The sequence below is a fragment of the Ascidiella aspersa genome, chromosome 5 (genome assembly GCF_963924565.1).
Source record: "Ascidiella aspersa chromosome 5, kaAscAspe10.2, whole genome shotgun sequence".
NCBI classification, from domain to species: domain Eukaryota; kingdom Metazoa; phylum Chordata; class Ascidiacea; order Phlebobranchia; family Ascidiidae; genus Ascidiella; species Ascidiella aspersa.
In genome coordinates, this window is record NC_139451.1 from 31,468,180 (window position 1) to 31,488,537 (window position 20,358).

General features: G+C 34.4%; 1 protein-coding gene and 2 non-coding genes across 3 annotated transcripts; 1 reads left to right on the plus strand and 2 right to left on the minus strand.

Annotated features, from left to right (window-relative positions):
• Positions 1-15,852: 15,852 nt before the first annotated feature.
• LOC146146341 (kelch-like ECH-associated protein 1A) lies at positions 15,853-17,379 on the plus strand. The gene is made up of 3 exons (XM_083390726.1): positions 15,853-15,931; positions 16,354-16,491; positions 17,180-17,379. Exons 1-3 carry the CDS (start codon positions 15,853-15,855, stop codon positions 17,377-17,379), a joined length of 417 nt encoding a protein of 138 aa, XP_083246852.1.
• Positions 17,380-19,808: 2,429 nt separating this feature from the next.
• Trnaa-ggc (transfer RNA alanine (anticodon GGC)) lies at positions 19,809-19,883 on the minus strand. Its single transcript has one exon. It is a non-coding gene; the product is annotated as a tRNA-Ala (tRNA).
• Positions 19,884-20,162: 279 nt separating this feature from the next.
• On the minus strand, positions 20,163-20,237 carry Trnaa-ggc (transfer RNA alanine (anticodon GGC)). Its single transcript has one exon. It is a non-coding gene; the product is annotated as a tRNA-Ala (tRNA).
• Positions 20,238-20,358: the final 121 nt, after the last annotated feature.

Below are 20,358 nucleotides of genomic sequence, written 5' to 3' on the forward strand. Positions count from 1 at the left end.
TAATCCTGAACGTTTCCCAATTAACAAAACGCACAAGAGGTAATGGGGAACTTAATATTGCGCACCAGTGCCCAGCTAACAACTGTTAAGTGAATAAAGTAGATATCACGACACATCAGGTCAATTTGTACTTTGAACTGTGGATGTCCGATACTTGACATTTTACTCCGATAGCGATAGACGATGTTTTTATATATTAGAATACTAAACGTCATTACTATGCTCAAACTTTCAAAATCGATGAAGTTAAAACTTTCAAGTCTGTGCTATAGGCTCAAACATTCAAATCGATTAAATCGAAACTTTCGGTAATTTTCTTCAGCGTTTAGAAGTTTAGTTACCTCATGTTGTTAACATATATTATGTTTTATTGTTTAAGGTTAGGTTTTTTTGCCCATCGATTTCAATTAAAGGCGTAAAATGCAATTAAATATCATACAAACAACATATTTTTCCGATGACGTCGCCATTAGCTGAAAGAATAAACAATTTTATTTCCATAAACTTTGTAAAAAAATCTCTTTAGCGCGAAACTTCACTGGGATAATTTTTGCAATACATTTTTAACATTTTTGTCATATGATGAGTTTGAAAAGCGCCATTTTAAATTTCTACCTGTGGTTGACAGGCATCTAAACATTTCGAACTGTGCAGTAGTTGTTTCAAACCGACAAAAAAGTGATATAACTCAAACATAAAATACTCTGACAAACAGGGAACACCCGCAATTGAGGTTTGTAAAAATATGATTTTCAAGTTGAGCGATTCAGAATTTTTTTTCTAATTTTTTAGCGTTATATCGCCTCTTTCCCCGATTGTTTTTTGAAAACAACCGACAAAACAAGTGGTGAAATAAAAAAAAGTTTGTCCATACTTTACCAATTGTGCTTTTTAACCAGGTCGGAATAAGCTAAGAACAGTAGAACGATACGACCCCAGAAGCAACTCGTGGACTCAAGTTCGGCCCACCAACGTTAGGCGGTGCTATCATGCAACTTGTGTGTTGCAAGGAAAGCTACATGTTATTTGCGGGTGAGGATTACGAATGGAAAGTAATCCAACAACCATGAATAAAAATTACAAATATTAATAAAATCGGTACACTGTAATGGTTTTTATTGTTGCGTTTCCATCATTTTATATATTTTCTTAATAAGATAACAAAACTAAAAAAAAAAGTTGCTTTTCGCCTTAGACGCAGACATAATTGCATTCGGTGTCATGTGTGCTGCATCTACTTTATTTTAAATTTTTAAGCCATTTTTCATACAAAACAGCCTAACAAATGTTGTTGAAATGTGACATTTGTACCATGACTAGTTTTTTTTAGGGGGAGAATAATTTTTTTTTTTTAATTTTAGAAATTAATTTTCTGAATTTTCAAATTGACGTAGCACGGTCAATACTGAACCAAACGTGCTCAGATTTGGTTTGTGGGGGTTTTAGACGCAACCTAACAATTCCAGGGGGTCCCCACTGAAATTTGACAAAAAGTGTTTTTTTTTACGTATTTAACCGATTGTTTCTGACATCAATGCTTATACCATGGGGCTTACCATAGGTTACCAATCGCTAAATAACTACTTTTTGTTTTACAAAATGTTTATATCGTTGTTGTACATCTTGTTGTCACAGTAAAGGCGAGGAATCGGTGGAAGTTTACGACCTGCAAGAAAACAAGTGGACCGTTTGTTTCCACACTGATAAGTGTTATAGCTTCGCTTGTATTGTTGCAGTTTAAATGGCGCAGAGCCTTTTATTTTGTTTATCCAATTCCACAAAGTTCAGCGTCCACTGTCCAGTGCTCATTTGCTTCACAAAACCAAGCTGTTGCCAATATTAATATATTGGTATTTAGCCAGTCATAAAAAGCCTTACCTGAAATAAGTAGATGTCAACACCACTGTTATGTTGCCTAATCGCTGATTGTGCCTTATATTGATCTATATTAGGTTTTAAACAAAGTTTTTGTTTTATATCGTTGTAAACTTGCTAGTTTTCTATCTTTTCAGCTTATGATTTATTCACCTAATTTTGAGCTGCGTTTGTTTTGTTTCTGACGATGAAATTTAAAGTTAATTCAGACTATGTTATTGCAGCAAGTAAGCTTGTTTTCATGCTTGTCAATATATAAACAGTTATCAAACCGAAGTAATTTGCTCCTCACTTTTTAATCATCCCGAACCACCAAACGTGAAACAAAGCCGGAACAACGGTGAAGAACGGCGTTCTGGTCGAAAAAATATTACCGAAACAGCGTAAAATATATTCTCTTTTCACAGGTCATGCCCAAAAGTTAATATTTTTTGTCAATTTTTTTCATGTAATTACAAAAAACCTAGCGTTTTTTTTTTGCGCGAATCTCGTTTTAGTATTTTTCGTTTTTTTTGCGTCTAATAGCACTTTGTGAAGTTAACAGGTTTGTAAATGTGATTTTTGTACTGCGCTATTTACGTGTTTTTTGCTTATGCTAAATTATTTTTTCTGACAATTTAAATATACAGATAGATGTGATTTTATTCAGGATATCGAAATGAACTAACCAACGAAATCAAAACGTTTGTACAATACTTTTAAATTTCCTCGAAAATGTCACCTAATCGTAGCGCATAGTCCTTAATCATTTGTTGCAGTGAATTAAACATTTTTGAGGCACACATTCAACACATCAAAGACCCGAATACAGACAGCAGTGTCGGTTAAGTTGGCCTGCAATATACGAATGTTCGCTTTGCGCAAATGCTTCGCCGTCGCCTTTTTCCATGTGTTTAGCTTAAATTTTATATTTGCGCAATCAATGGATCGACCGAGAACAGCAGGTTTTTGAGGCTTCGTTAAGACGTTAGTATGTGACATAATTTTTGAAAATTTTTGTACTTTTGCCTCAGAAAAATATTCTATTTTTAACCCAAATAAGTGAATTTACCCTTCTTTATGTGTGAACTAATCGGGTGGATTCACCAGGTGCGCTTATGTTAACCGCTTTTACAATTTTTTTTACAAAACCGCCGAAAACTTGTTGATGTTTTATTGTTGTTTGTGCATCTTTAAGTGCACTCGTCCGCACACCTTGTTGGTGTACTTTTTGATGTATTTTATTTAAAAATTGATTTAGTTTTGTAAAAAGACACAAAACCAATATATCAAACACGCTGGTTTAGTGCTTGTCATTTTACAAGTGCTTATTTACTGAAGTGAGTTGACTCCCACTTTGCTTGTCGCTTTTATATGATTTTCAACAATGGACCGACCCTGGGATGATTGACGTGAATTGCCGGAAGACAGCACAGCCCCACCCAGTGGCCGATTTCGGGTTCTCGTTCATGGCCTTTAACATTTATCTTCGAATAAGCCGTCACGAAATTGCCTTCTCAGAGTCAATAATAATAATGTTAATTTTTTAGACGGTATTGGTGAAATGGTTATTTTATTCTGCACTATTTTAGAGAACCTAGTTGTTCGGGTTAAGGGTCACCCAGAGCCGCAAACATCCAAAACTGCAGTACATTAAAAACAAAACTTAAAATTACTCAAAACAGAAGTATTTAAAAACAAAACTTAAAATTACTCAAAACAGAAGTATTCAAAAACAAAACAAAAAAGTGTAACAATGTTACCAACTTTGTTAGAATGATTATCCCAACGGTCCACCAGAGATGTTAACGGTTAACATTAACAGTTAACCGAAACTAAAATCGCGTTTAACGCCTTTAAGTGGACTGTATTGCGGACGACACTACCACATATACCAACGCCCTTCGAGAATGATTTGATTTGGTGCAAAATGTTAACACGTACGTTGCTTTAACAATACAAAATCAGTTTTGTATCCAACACCTATAAGCTACGACACTCTGTCCCCAAGTGCTTGCTATTTAAACACTTGTTCGCTTACCGGCGCCAGTACGATATAGCAGTCAATTTCCTGAAACCAGTTGGGTTAAAAATAAGCGAAGGATGGGCTGCACCTGCCATTCCCTTTAAAAATGTATTTTTCGCCTACTTTAGCTACTATACGAAAATAAAAATATATGACGCTCGCGAATTTGTTTCACTTTGCGATGTAGATAAAGTTGTTTTAGCAAAACGCCAGGTGCTTCATATTGAACTTTCGAAAATAAAATTTTGGCAACTTAAACGATATAAAGATGTATGTTGAAATTGTAGCAACCAGCGTCTGTATTTGTTATTTGCAGTACTGTGTTTGTTGTGCGTGTGCTAAAGTCTTTCTGGCGTATTTCCTGTTCCCTGCATCCTGCTCGTTAACTGGCTAGTTTTAATCCCCAACGCTTTCCCTTTTACTGCAACGTTAGTTGTATCCGAATTGTACAAAACAATCAGTCAACGATGCGCTCCTTACTGGCAACACGTGTTTTTCCTGCGCTGTAAGCCATTTTATTAAAAGCGAGCTATACTGAATTATGTGAATGTACAATAAATCTATAAGCGACCTGACAGTATGCTCCTTAAATTACAATGACAGCTTGTTTTAGTGTCGATTTAGTGGAGTTCAGATAGCACGGTGGTCATGTCTCACCTGTTGAAATATACAAAATTTTTGTAATTAACAGCTTTTGTATTAAAACTGACACCTCACAACCTTAAAAATCTCAATAACCAAAAAGTAAATAAACAAACTTTGTGGTGTTCTACGGATTACTTTTTTGTGGCGTCACGTTTTGACTTAATTTTCTGACGTCATCTCTTAAAAAAACACCTTTCTCTACATAACACAAATCCTAGCTCTGTCAAATTGCGCAACAACTTTGATATGACTACCAACTTATCACGTAATACAAATGCTGTATACTCGGAGCGGTCGACCTGCATGCCTTCAAAGGAGCTATGTTGTTAGGCTAAACCAGCAAGCAAATAACACTGCAACAAAGTACTTTTCCCTAGCACGGTTTCTAAACAGAAAAGACCAGAAAGTCAACTGCCAGATAGTTAACATAAAGTAAGCACAAAGTTTATTTCATACTTAACAACCACTACCTTGCGAATTCTAACTTTTGGTCAGTTTATCACAGGAACTAAATTATCTTAGTTTCGTTAAACTCAATTCCCAACAATTAGCTACTAAGCAAAAAGTAATACAGCTTACTTAACAACTACATTGAATAAATGAGCTGCAAGCATCGCAATTATGAAAACAAAGCTGAATCCTTAACCATTGTTGCGTCATGCTATTGTTACGTTTGCTTGACCACATCAACTTCGGGGTGACGTAAAAACTTTGCAACGTAAAACCTTTTACTCAAAATGTTGTTTAAATAAATTTTTATCAAGCGAAAAAATTTTAAGAAGAACTAACTTCCGCAAAAGTACGTATTTTATAGATTTCAACTGAAAATAGAAATCTAAACTATGTTATTCTTAGTTACGAATGGTTGGTTCCAACCGTCACGGTTAATTGCATATTTACCGCCAACATAAACAACAAATGCAAACGATAAGAAATTGTTAAAACGTTAAACTGCAATTTTCGATAAACGTTGTTAAAAAAACACATACGGTTAAAGTATTTTGCTTTCTAAACTTTTCTATCCCAGAACGAAACTGCAAAGAGGAACTTTCAAAATGGCCGCATCTTTGTTTGTGTTTCGTCACTGCAAAGTTAATGAGTGACTGGCAATACTTTTGTTTCGCCGAGCAAGAAAGCCAACAGTTTGTGTCATATGATGTTTGGGCGCTGGTCTAGAATCCTACTACATTTCGTTCAAGGGTTTATATTGCTAACAATGTTTGGGTTAGGGTGCGAGTTATAGTTTGGGTGGGTCAAGTATTCTTGTTATATTTCGTTAGTGTCAAAATAAATGTGGTAGGATTCTAGACCAGTGCCGATAGAAAATCTTACAACATTTATTTCCATTTTACAGCCAATACTAGTCCTATAATTAAATTACTACTGCCCTGTTAAGTTTTCCCACTTGAACATGGCAACAACAGATGTCTTGACCACATTACAATGATGTTTGTAGTGTATGGATAACATTCCTTTGATTTTAAGCTATATAACGTTTTGATATTTAATGAATGGAAAAAAGAAAAAAAACATTTTTTTATATTGCAGACAACGCTAGTCCCAACAAAATACTGTTAAGTTTTCCACACTTCAACATGGCAACAGCAGATGTCTTGACCACGTTTCAAGAAGATTTCACAGAAAAGCCTGATATATTGGAACTGCTCAATCAGTAAGTCAGTTAGTTGTTCAAAAGATTATTTTACCCAGCTTTAGTTTTTGAAGTACTGTCCATGGCTTTCGCAATAAATTCTAGTGTAATCTTGAAGATTTGTGCTTACTAGTGCAATTTTCAAAATGTATTACCGGGTTGAAAATTACTTAAAACAAACAACTCGTTTACTGATTTGAATATTTTTACCGAGTGTTTATAAATTTTAATAAATACAGAACAATATTTTAATTAGATTACAGGTTTGCAATAGCCCGTTCAAAGACATTTAAGTTCAACTTCTATTATTGAATTTAATTTTCCAAGAAACAATATTCATTTAAATTTTCCCAGTTTAGCATTTTTCTCTCAATTTAAAAAAATATGTAAATATTAACCAAAAAAATAACAAAGATTGTTTGTTCTGGGCCATTTTGCACACATTGAAATGTATAACGACAATAAAAACATGAATTACCCCATATCATACTTCGTTGAATCCTTATTTTACACTTTGCCATGGATTATTTTTTTAGCTGTGGAAATGCACATGAAAATGTAAAATCACTATCCCTGGCATTAAACATAGTGGCACATCACATAGTAATTGATTTTGCCCTAAATACTGCAACACCTAAATATAGTAATCAGAAGAACCCCCACTGAACGGTAACATATTCAAGCACCGTAACTAGGATGTTCAGATTTAACTTTTTTTTAAATTTATGTTTCCTGCTTGCTTTGCCATGATGTGTCACATAAAAATCAGTTTCATAATTTTTCAGAACAATCGGACCACATTTAGGAAATCAGGATTTGCTTGGCCCAGATTCCTGGTTTATTTTTTTCCGCTTCTCAATCAGGAATGTGATTGCCTTAGGCATTCTCCCGATTCATGGTTCTCATATTGTGGCTGCAACGAATTTAAGTCGTTTGTACGTAGCCTATAGTTATAGTTGTGAATGATGACGCAGAAAGAGGAGTAAAATTAAACACTGATTATGCTGCAATATTAACCGACAATCCTCAGCACTGTGCAAGCTTGCTGCAGGCTGTTAAAGATCACCAGCGAACATATCCAGAAAAAAAACTTGGCATGTTTCCTTGCTACATTTATTCAACTGTGGCATTGTTATACTTTTGTTATATTGCTTCTTTATCCACAGTTAATTAAAATACTTCGCTTTTCACAATAAGCCATTCGTTAAAATATATTTTATTTTATATATATGATTCTGATAAATTAAATGACAGCTCTAAAGCTGGGGTAGAGTAGGGCTTTAGGAACACATTTTGAGTTACATAAAATTAAAAAATAAATTAGTAATGCTTTATTGTCATTGTTTAACATAAAAATGAAAAGGTTTATGTGTTTTTAAAGAAATACATACAGTATCGTGTTGTGGAAAGTCCCAGATTTTAGCAATTTTAGTAAACTTTGGGGTGTCTGCGGGACCCCTAAATGTGGTCCAATTGTTCTAAAAATGTATGAAACTGATTTTTATGTGACACATAATGGGAAATCAAGCAGGAAACTTAATTTAAAAAAAAAAAGGTAAATCTGAACATCCCTAACCGTAACTGTTGAACAAAAAGGCAAAGCATTTGTACCCACTTGCTATTTAAGCATATTATAGAAAGCACAGTAACCACCTCCTACTTAAACATGCATTACGACAACAACTCTGTCATTCTTGCCTGAAATAAAGAAAGGTTTAGGGTTCAAATATGTCGACCTTTGTTTTTTTGTTCCAGTATTCCACTTTGAGCAACCCCAATATTCACAGTCTAATATAACCCAGCTGAACATATTGGATCAAATGTTCAGTATTAGTTTTTTTTTAGTTTATGGTTTCTAAGCTGCATAACTTATCACTGTGACTGTTATGAAATAACCACTAATGAATAAATCTATTTTGAACCTGATGTATATTCTAAATTTAATATCCAATCTATCCAAAAACTTCGGAAAACTTAACTTTTCAGCGATTTGACTTAATTTAAGTCAAATGTAAAAATAAACAGAACGGCTTATGTTCTGTGAAAAGCTATTCCATTGAATAAAAACATTTTCTGTCTAGAAGTCAACAACTGGCTTTCTTGGCTATTATAAGGGGCTAAAGTGCAAAAATGTAGAATCATTTCACTTGTTTGCTAGGTGCCTTAAATAAGAATTTCTATATATAAACTGTTGCTACCAGGCATAATGAAAAATAGCTCCTCTGGTAATTGTAAATGTTTCAGCAACCTATTCAAATCGCCTTCTTGAATTTGTATTTTAAGTGATCGCAAGTTTGAAAAGAAATTTTGTGATGCAACGCTCAAGGCGGAAACCAAATGTTTTCCAGTTCATAGAGTTGTGCTTGGCCTTACGTCAGAGTTCTTTTGTAAAATGTTTTTAACTCCGGTAAGTTATAACTAATAAGGAAGTAATATTCACATATTTTGAAGTATGTAAATAGTTTTCTGTTAAAGGTTTATTAATTCCTACCTTAAGAAGTTTGTTGTAAAAGCTATGTTTTCAGTTCTTGCACTTTCAAGATGGACCAATTTGATTCTTATTTGTTACCATAATTATAATTACTTCAACCAGCAAAATCAGATTTATTCTTGTGCTACCTGCTATGTTTTTTCCATATTTTACTTTTCTATTAATACATAAAAAAAATTATCATTATTATTTTATATACTAAATCAGGGTGCTTGAAGATTGAAATATATTTTGTAAATATAGTTTGCGGGCCACATACACAAAGCCAGTGCTCTTTAACCTTTTTTGGTTTGGTGAACCCTTAGATTTGCTGTGACGAACTCATGTACCCTGTTTCCTTAAAAGGTAAAAAGCGATATAAAACATCATTTGCATATTACTACAATCATGGTAATTAAACCGAGTGGAGCTGCCAAAGTTTTACACACTGTCGGTGAGGGTTCGATTATGGCGACAGGCTGCTTGCGAGTACTGTTGCACATCATAAAACAGCATTCAAACTTTACACAAAAAAACTAAATACAAGAGAAAGTTAGTTCACAACGATTACAGTACTATTGTCTCATAGAAACCGGTAACTACTGGCAAATGTAACATTAATGGCTCACTAAAAGTTTGTGATACACCTTTGGATACCTTTTCGTACTGGTGCACTCTGTCCATATTTTTGTGCACCCTAGGGTGTACCGTGCACATCGGTTGAAGAGCAATGCACCTACAGGCATGCATTATATAGATTTTTTTTGATCGCCAATAAATATTTAAAGTTGACTTCACTAAATTTTGTCGAAAGGCAACGTTATAATACGCATAAGCCCAGGAAACCTGCTGCTATGCTTTTGCGATTTTCTGCAAATGAAATCGAGTTAATGACACAGGAATTTGTGCACGAATAGGCTGAAAAAATCACGTTTTTTGCAAATTTTAATTGTAAGGTCATTATAAAGGGTTTTATCGTCAAAATTACAATGACGTTATCGATTTGGACAAAAATGTATTAACCACATTATATTAGCTGAAATTTTTGGAAAGAGTCAGGTCACTAACTTTTAGTCACACAGTAAACTAGAAAAAAAGCTTCAGAATGGTGATGTTATATTTTATCGCTATTTAGTTGAAAGTAGCAATATTATTTTCAATTTTATTGTTCATATTCAAAGACCAAAAACATTTGGACTAGGTTTTTTCGGTACAATACGGTACAGTTAATCTAAAGTGTGCACAGGGGTCGACACCAAGCCATGCCTTCTCGCAAATTATATTTTTTACCAACTTAAATAATGTTACTTCAAATTTTTCTTGCTCTTCGCGCCAAATTATTTTTTCTAGTTTTTTGTTTTGGTTGTTTTGTAGACATTTCAAGCTTGAAGTCTCTGTGTATATGTTCAATATTACAATTTTTTCTAACATAAATAAAAGTTTTATAATCCAGAACCCCAGAAATGCATATATCTCCTACATCTTTCTTATAGCAACAGACTGGGTCAGGTGACTCAGATTCCTTTATCATTTGCGCGAATCCATAATGTTTTGGCAATATGGCCGTTGCATTGTGTGTAACTTATATTTTTTGTGCTTCGTGTGAACTTTCTACTCGATTTTTGTTATGCAAGGCACTGGACAATTACATAAAGTCGACTAAGGTTAAAAACCGCTGTTCTAAAACATAACAAAAAGCAGCATGGCTGGCTTGCCAAACCCCTAAATCCGAATTTGATGAGTGATCGAAAACTGGTTTGTTCAATAGTCTAACTCGAAAAATGTAATCTGAAAGAAACAATTAAAACATGCTTGCTTAATCACTTATATTTATTTAATTAAACCCCTGAACGCTACGCATTACAATAATAATGCTCCGCAGGCCACGAACATTGATGTCGCTGGCCACCAGTGTACTAAATGATAACGTTAGCCAGATAATATGAATTCACATTATGTGATCATATGTTACTGTTCAGATGAAAGAACAATTTGCTGCCGAGATCAACATTAAAATGACAGATGAACAACTGGAGAGACTTTTGAATTGCATTTACACTAATGATGTGCAGATTACAAATGAGAATGCATTGGAATTGCATGAGGATGCTGACTACACACAGATTGAATGTAGGCCTATTTGTATATATAATAATCTATTTTAATTTCAAATCCACAGAATATTTTTAATTTCAGCATGTAATGCCCGGTTAAACAATTTCAACCATGGAAGGCTGCCAGGTGCGCCGTGAGCAAAAGGAATAAAATATTGAACATATTATGTATATGTTCTTATTTTTCCTTTAAACTTAGCTCATTGATTTCACAGTACTTCCTGTAGAAAACATAATAACACCTACAAAGCAGCAATATCTAAATTAAATAATTAATCTATAATACCATTGTATTAAGACCACCGACATAATAACTCCAAATTTACAGTAACAATCACAACAAAATAAGATCTAAAATAGTCTAGATAAGACCTAAACATGTCGAAATAAGTCCAAAATTAATTTACTGAATAAGACTTAAATGGAGAAAATAACGCCTACGACTGTATGGAAAGGGTATGGGATGATTGGGGGCCACATATCTGGCATTGGCCGTTTGCTGTCGACATTTGGGCGCCGCTATTTTGTCTTGGATTTTTCGCCCATGTTTTGGCTTAGGCGGGTAGTTGGAGGTGTTAGGAATTGGGTTAGGGTTGAAAATATTTGGGAGGTTAGTGATAGTTATGGGTGGGGTTTGGGGTTAGATAAAATGTGGTATAGGCCTTATTTAGGCCATTTAGGCGTGATTCCGATTTTGTCATTATTACGACTATTTGGTATTAGTCCTATTTACGCCCTATTCCTAACTGTCTTTTATTCCGAAGTTGATGTTGTTCCAATTTTGGTCTCAAAACTGGACAACCTTCAAAGATTTGCAACTATAAAGCTTTTTTTTCAGCAATTTTAAGCAAATACCGTTACACCTCAAAAATTTTGCGCTAGCTTTGCTCGCAAGGTGCGCCGCCAAATTTTCATATATCTTTAGGTGCGCCCCCTAGTAAAAAAGGTTAAGAAACACTGGTACAACTTGTAACAATAGTCTCTGTTTTTAAGTTTCATACCAATATTCAATTTATGGTTATTTATTTATTTACAATTTTCCAATACTATTCCTATTATTTGTTGCTTATAGTTCTTAAATCCAACTGTGCCAAGTACATCTTGCAAATGGTGGGTGTCGATAATTGCTTGGAAATCCTGGCTCATGCCCAGAGATACCACCTCACCGAAATAGAGGAAAGAGCAAAACAAGTGATACATGAAAACTTTGAAGCTGTTGTGCAACAAGACGACTTTAAACAACTGAATTTTGACTCTATGTCTGCAATAATCAATCATGAAAATACCAAGGTAACTTTAGTATGACATTTTTTTTTAATTTATGCTGGAAATAGTAAAAATGGGATTTAAAAACGGGTATTGCTGACTTAGGATTGTTGTGCATTTTAACATCAGCTTGTCTATATATTCTAAATGCCAGTTTGTGTTTTACAGATATGTATACTTAGACAACCTTGCACAAGCATTTTTAATTTTTTCACAGTTGTGTTTTTTTCTTATCATTTAGAAACAAGGAGAGTTTGTTTTCACTGGAATTATTCAATGGGTTCACTTCAAACTTTCCAGTCGTAGGGAACATTTTGTGAACCTTTTCTCTAAACTTGACCTTTCAACTCTTTCTGGTGAATTCTTGCAGACCATTGTTATTGACGAGGTTGGTTTAGTTATTTCAATTGCCTTAACTCACTAGGTTTGCATAAAATTACTGCTGCAGTAACTTTAAAAAATCAATTTGTTTTCTACATTTTTAAATTTCGATTTGTTTATAAATATACAACACAGTAGTTTTTTGTGTCTTTTATGTTGTGTATTTCTTTTACCTTGCTAAACTAATGGTAAAATAAAAACAAATTGGCATTTTTTTCTCTAAACAAATTTCACATTCGATCATGTTTTATTAATCGGGTTCTGACTACTTATTCACCAGTACTAAGTTTTTGCCTCAAATTAATGCATTGATTTTGTCATATAAATTAGCATACATCTTTAAAGCTGAATAAGTTATGGTTTGTATATAAATAATTGTTAACTTGTAACTATGTTGTTATTTGCTTTTAAGATTCTTGTCCGAGAGAATTTTGCTTGTTGTCGTTCTGTGATGGATGCGATGAGAAATTTTCTTCTAAAACCCAAACCCCAAGGTCACCATCCCCAAGTTCAAGGTCACTATTAGTTTATCAGCAGTTATTTTAAGTGTATATCAAAATATATTTAAATGTATATCTGATATCGAACAATATATGTGTAGCATATACCAGTATTTTTGCACATATGCATTTTTTTTGTTAATTTGATCCATTAATTTTTCGTTTTTTAGTCGCTATTAAAGAAGGTAAATGTGAAAGCTACTCGAATAATTAATCAATTGTGAAATAAAATATTGACACAATTTTAGCGGTAATGTATTTGAAATGTAGTCATTTAAAAAAATATATCTAAAATTGTACATATTTGAATATATAGAATTAAAAAGATGTTTTGTTGCTTATAATGACTTCATAAAGTAAAAATAATTAAAAATATATTTTACAAATCTAAAGAAATATATTAAAAATTCTATAAATATTGTTTTTGTTTATTCTCTAATTTAGATGTGTACTGCTACACATCTCTCTCTTTCTCTTAATTTGTGCTTTTTTTAACTTTGTAATTTGTATTGTGTTACTCTCAAGCAGAATCAACAAAGATTTTGATGGTTGGAGGTTTAAATTCAGAGAAACAATGTGTTCTAATTGATGTAGTGACTAAGCAAAAAGAAGTATTGCTGGTAAATAATGGTGTATAATTACTGTGTATATGTAAACATGTATATTATTAAAAATACAAAGTTCACTTTCCACTAAAACAACAAACAACCAAAGTGAAGTGAGCAGTCTAAAACTATTTTTAAAAACTTCACATAATAATAGATTTATTAAATTTTGACCGAAACAAAACGATTTGCAGACAACAAAACTTAATGGGAATTTGTTAAACAAGTTGCGCATATTGTGTACATACGATTAACCGTAAAATTCTATGCCACTTTTGCCCAATCGCGTTTTTTGCTCCGCTTACGCTGACAGCACAAACAAATGTTGAGTAATTTTCAACCGCTTCTATTTTAGGTGTCATTTATACCATAAGGGCGCCACCAAAGAGCATATCGTGGTGTAGCAATATTTGGGTGTTGTTGTAAAATTACGTTAAACAAAGCCCCTGTAAAGCAACCTGTATTGTGGTAAAGTAAAGTCGTATACCTTCCAGACTTCTCACGAGGCTTCTTTAATTTATAGTAGCTTTATAATGTGACAGGCGACGAAAGTTTGTGGGAATTAAAAAAAAAATCAAACGTGTTGGGTTAAACATCTACAACACGAAAAAATCTATAACATAAATCTCAGTACTAAGCTTTTGGTCGCCGCTAGTAGTTTGTTATCCAAAAATATTTAAGTCTGTTTTAACAAAGTTTGTGTTATTCGGCTTATTGAGTGCTTTCGTTATAGCCCTTGAAATTTGATATACATGATATTTCCTGATTGTGTGTTTGTTTTAATGCACGTCTAACTGTGGCGTTTTACCCAACTTATGTTCGTATATTTCCAGCAACCGATCTTTCCAGTTGATTGCGCGACCGCGGTGAAGTTTATGAACAAGGTTTTCATCTTTGGAGGATTTGGTGAAAACATGAAAAGTTGCCAAATGTTTGACCTCATCGATCGAACTTGGACAACTTTGGCCGATATGCCAGAAGGTCGATATTATGCCGCTTGTGGTGTTTTAAATGGTGAGAAACAAATTATTTATTCAAAAGAATAAGTGAACCTATGTTGAACATACGCACGTTCGCTTCGGCATTGAAAATTGACGGAAACGTTACAGACTTGTTTCACTATTTAGTCGACTCTTGGCTGGCCGCAATAAGTCCGTCGTCTGTATTAAAATGCACACTGCAAGTTTTAAAAATTATAAAAATCGTTTCGCCGCAGACATTTTATTTTTACAACCTGTTGCGTAAACGAGCTTAATATGAACATTGTTTTCCCCAAGATTTAAATAGCAGCTTTGGGAAGTTACCGGAAACCTTTTTGAAATTCTAACTTTACGTCGTCGTAAGGATTCAAGCATTGCAAGTAAACCGTGGGTTCGAAGTTGAATCCAGAACCCCGGACTTGCTGCTCGTGCCTATACTTAAATCATGGGTTCCCGAACTTTTTATTGGCAGCGACCTTTGAAAACTTATCTAAACTCGCGACGCCGTTATGAATGCAGAATGGTGCCCTACTATGTCCTTTTGACCTTGGATAGTTTGGCTAACTAGTATTTTAATTAACTTCCTACTGATACTATCCACACAAAAATCCGCTCAAAATATCTGCTGTTCTGCAAAAACTTATTGGCTTTGCACAATGGGCCTAAATAGAGCATCTGATTTTAATTGAGTAAGCCTACAATTGTGACATTGACAGTACCATTATATTGAGGTTATATTACCCAATAGCAAAAAAGAAATTAAAAAAATATATATATAATACACATGTTTGTTATTTGAAACACAAGAATCGTGCGTCAACTTACAAATACAGTAGTAGGAGTGTTCGTGTTGGTCGTTTGTCAGTTTATGCCCAAATACCAAGTTATGCTCCTCAAAACAAACCTGAATACCACACTAAAATAAGTTAGAAAGCAGAAAAACTGTGATTGCTTGTAATTATTAGGCTGTTCCGTAACGTAACTTCAATACCGTTGCATTTCTTTTGGTGTTCCACAAGTTTATTTATTAGAAAAGTGTTTAAAAAGTTAAAAATTATTGCAATAGAACAACTTTCACCTGATTTTAAGGCGCCCCTGGCAAAGTCTCGCGGCGCCCAGTTTGGGAACCTCCGACTTAAAATGTAATTTATGTGTTTTATATTGTTGGAAGTCGCGCAAAGTATAACTTCATTTTTTTTAAGATAACCAGCAATGTCACCCTCCCACAAATCAAAGTGTTTGGGTTCATTTATTTACTGGACATGCATTAATTGTTGGGATTCATATTTAATTTACTTGCACGAAAAAAATTCCTCAAATAAAATACGAACATAAGCTCTGCGCAGGGGCAAACAAAAATATGTCGGTCACCGTGCTAAGTGGTTTCACAAAGTTCCAAACTCGAATACTCGGCACAGTGCATTACTCGGCCGGGTCGAGTACTTTTCTTAGAAACGCATTTCCGTATCTAACATTCCTACCCTGTGATTTTGTTGCATATTAATTTTTTTGTAAATATGTCAGTTTCATAAATTGACCATGTTTTATTATAAACTGAGGAGACTGCTGATAAAGTGGAAATTTTAGGTTTTCCCGTTTTAATTGAACTAACAATTACAACCCGATATCTTATGAATGAACACTATTCTCTAACGTTCGCCATTTTGGCAAATGCGTAGTTTTTGGTGCTCATTTTCGCGTAGTAAAAATGTATTCTGTTCAAAAACGTCAACATTTCGATCGGAATATGACGAAATATGAACAATTGCCCGAGTATAATATATGAGCTTGTTTTTGTTGTTGTTGCGTATGTTTTGTGTTTTAGAGCTTCGTTTAATAAATATTTTTGCTTTCAACCCAGGTTTGATCTACGTCACCGGTGGTTATAACGACGGGCGTCTATCAACTTGTATCATCTACGACCCCGACAACAATTCCTGGAGCAAGGGGCTTGACTTGATGCAACCGAGAAGTGGCCACGCAATGGTCGAATTTGAAGGTAAGGATGAAAGTTGACTTTACCTCGCATCGCTATAAGCTGTTTGCGAGTGTTGCCAACTTTCTATCGTATAAGCATTGTAACGTAAACATTAAAAGTATGTGTTTGTTGCGGTCACGTATAGGAGCTAAATTATGTTTTTGTCAAATCGGGTTTAACAGATTAATACTCTCGATATTATGATTATGAGGTTTGAATATTTGGTGAACTATTCAACTTAACCGTTTGATAACTTTTGAGCAATTTTAAGGCAACTGCGCTTGTTATGACGTCACTAATTAATTAAATGTTTCCCTTAAACTGCTAAGCGGACCCTACTTAAGAAGGATTGTTAATCGGTTATAGATTGCCTTGGTAGTTTATTTACGTGACATCTGTCAGTGTAAAATAAGGTTATTGGCTCCTTAGGATGATTTAAAACCTTTTTCAATGTCATTTATAACCATCCCTAATTTTATTTTTGTGTTATTGCAAACCTACAATAGGACTTGTCTGGTATACGGGCTTCACTTTTTGCCCGTCCTGGCTACTCTAATCTATTTGAGGCCGTTACGTATATTTCGAAACTGGAACATTTTACTATGTTTTCTCAAGGGTCATTTGATAAAAATGCCAAATTTGCCCATAACAAGTAAAGCTTTATTAATATTAAACTTTTGTGTTGAGTTTTTGTTTGTTGTTTTGCCAGGTTCACTTTTTGTTATTGGTGGATATTGCGGCTCATCAAGCCTCAACTTATGTGAGAAGTTCTCGGATAATCGGTGGTCAGCAATTCAACACATGAATGAAGCTAGAGATGGTTTATCAGTTGCTGCGTTTCAAGGAAACATTTACGCAACTTGCGGTAACAATGGTAATTATATTGTTTACATTCTTTACATTCAATAGGCTCGTAAATATTTATTTAGGCAAAACAAGCGCAAAACTAACTGCTTTTAATGATTTGTGTCCAAAATTTACTAAGGAAATTTGTAAAACAGAAGAAAAGTTTTTGTTTAACTTACAGTTTACTCGAAATAGAGACGACGACACGACGTTATCTTGAACAGAACTTAATTAATATACTTAGAATGTTTTGAAACGAATGTCGCTAAAATCATTTGGTTAGTCTAAACTTACGCAAATTCTGCTCATAAACCACAATTAAAAGTATCCCAATATAAATATGGAAGGCCCTGGAGCTTTTAACACTTTTGGTCCACTCGCAAAATAACTACACACTCAGTATTTACGAAGTTATGCGTGGGCCACTAGGTAATGGCTGTTGTTTACCCCTCTCGGTAATCCTTAACGTTTCCCAATTAACAAAACGCACAAGAGGTAAAGATAAACTTAATGTTGCGTAACAAGTGTCCAGATATTTTTATGTTTTTCATTATTAATAAATAAAATGGCGAAAAAAGCACAAGGAAAACAAATTATTATTGGAAAGCTTTCATGCATCTAACGACCATCTACTTTTGTGTATCGCCATATCTCCTCTTTTTTAGAAGGAAACATCGCGAAAAAGCGTAACATATAGTCCGGGCACTTTCGGCATATTTACACTGATAAACGGCGTTGCACAGAAAAGGACACAATTCACAAATGTTTTGCACGGCTACGAAGAATAATTGATCGGGAGAAAAAAACACGATATTCGTTGTTTCATACTTATCCACGAGCTCACGTTTTCCCAGAATAAACACGTCACAGGACACAAATAAAACAGGTGGTATACCGTTTCCGTAGCCTTTTTGCAGAAAGTAAATTGGTTAGATTCGGTTTTACCATACCAATAAAGGGAATCATTTGTTACAATTGCGCCCAAGTTAAACTTTATCTGGAAGCTTCTTAGTTTGCTTTGGATTGTTGAATGTATACAGGTTACGATAAATGCTTTCCGTAACTTAAGTTCCAGCGCCATTCAAGTGCCCACCTAACAACTGTTCAGTGTATAAAGTAGATATCACGACACATCCGGTCAACTTGTACTTTGAACTGGGGATGTCCGATACTTGACATTATATTCCGATAACGATAGACGATATTTTATATATTAGAATATTAAACGTCAGTGCTATGCTCAAACATTCAAATCGATGAAAAGGTAATTTTCAGGTTAAAAACATTTGGTTCAATTTGCTTTACCGTTAGGAAGTTTAGTTAATTCATGTTGATAACATATATTATGTTTTATTATTTAAGGTTATAGTTTGTTTGTCCAACGATCATAATTATAGGAGTAAAATGCAATTAAATATCATATAAACAACATATTTTTTCCGATGACGTTGCCATTAGCTGAAAAAATAAACATTTTCATGACCATAAGCTTTTGTAAAAACTTTGAAATTTCAACAGAATAATTTTTGGCAATACGTTTTAACTTTTTTGTCGTATGAGTATTTTGAAAAGCGTCATTTCAAATTTATTCCCGTTAGCGACACGTATAGTCATCTATACATTTCGAGCCCTGCAATAGTTTCGAACCGACGAAATAAGTAATAAACCAAACATAACAATACTCTGCCAAACAGAGACCATCGTAGGTTGAGCTATACATTGTAAAAATATATTTTTCAAGTTGAGCGATCCAGAAAGTTTTTTATTTCATTTTTTTTGTTTTATATCGTTTCCACGATCGCTTTTTGAGAATAAACCGACAAAACAAGTGTTGAAATAAAAGAAGAAGTTTGTCCATACTTTTCCAATTGTGCTTTTTAACCAGGTGGGAACCTAAGCACAGTAGAACGATACGACCCCAGAAGCGACTCGTGGACTCAAGTTCGACCCACCAACATTAAACGGTGGTGTCATGCAACTTGTGTGTTGCAAGGAAAGCTCCATGTTATTTGCGGGTGAGGATTCCGAAATAAATATAATTTAACCACCGTGAAAAAAATATATATTAATTTCATAAAAATGGTGAACTGTAGTGGGATTTATTGTTGCTTTTCCATCGTTTTATATATTTTCTTAGTAAGATAACAAAACGACGGCTTTATATTTAGCGAGTAAAGTTGCTTTTCACCCGAGACGCAGACATAATTGCAACTAAAAAACAACAAAAAATCTAAAGCTCCGACAATTTGCTAGTTGCTAATATTAATATTAAATACGGGGATAAGGTTTGTAATAATTAAATGGTTTCGTATTTGTATTTGGTCGCAATCGCGAATGGACACATGTTTCTTCCTATTTTATGTTTTCTATATATATTTAAGCAATTGTTCCTGCCATTAATACTTTTTTAATATTTGTACACCGAAAAGCCATTGCAGACTCACCGAATCTGTCGATCAATGATGCAAGCAGAGCAGACTAGAAAAACAACTAGCCTGCAGTGAGGTTCGAACTCACGACCTCCGGTCAAGCCGGGACCGTCGCTCTACCAACTGAGCTATGCAGGCTCAGAAGGGAACGAGTCGAGAAACAACCATACGCCAATGCTTGCTCAATCTGTTAGTACAAGCAACTTCATAATGAAGGGGATCGCCAGTATCATATCATAATACAATGAAACATATGTACACACATATATGTGTGCTTACAACTGAGATCTAGCCCTTCTGAAGCTGCTTTTTGACCAACGATAACGGCTTACGTATTATTAGTACACCGAAAAGCCATTGCAGACTCACCGAATCTGTCGATCAATGATGCAAGCAGAGCAGACTAGAAAAACAACTAGCCTGCAGTGAGGTTCGAACTCACGACCTCCGGTCAAGCCGGGACCGTCGCTCTACCAACTGAGCTATGCAGGCTCAGAAGGGAACGAGTCGAGAAACAACCATACGCCAATGCTTGCTCAATCTGTTAGTACAAGCAACTTCATAATGAAGGGGATCGCCAGTATCATATCATAATACAATGAAACATATGTAC

Excerpts from the sequence above, each read along its gene's own strand:
- LOC146146341 (XM_083390726.1), top strand. The coding sequence starts at position 15,853 with ATGTCGGTCACCGTGCTAAGTGGTTTCACAAAGTTCCAAACTCGAATA. Across the intron at positions 15,932-16,353 it reads GCATTACTCGGCCGGGTCGA|GTTTGATCTACGTCACCGGT; the intron begins GTACTTTTCTTA and ends CTTTCAACCCAG. Across the intron at positions 16,492-17,179 it reads CGCAATGGTCGAATTTGAAG|GTTCACTTTTTGTTATTGGT; the intron begins GTAAGGATGAAA and ends TTGTTTTGCCAG.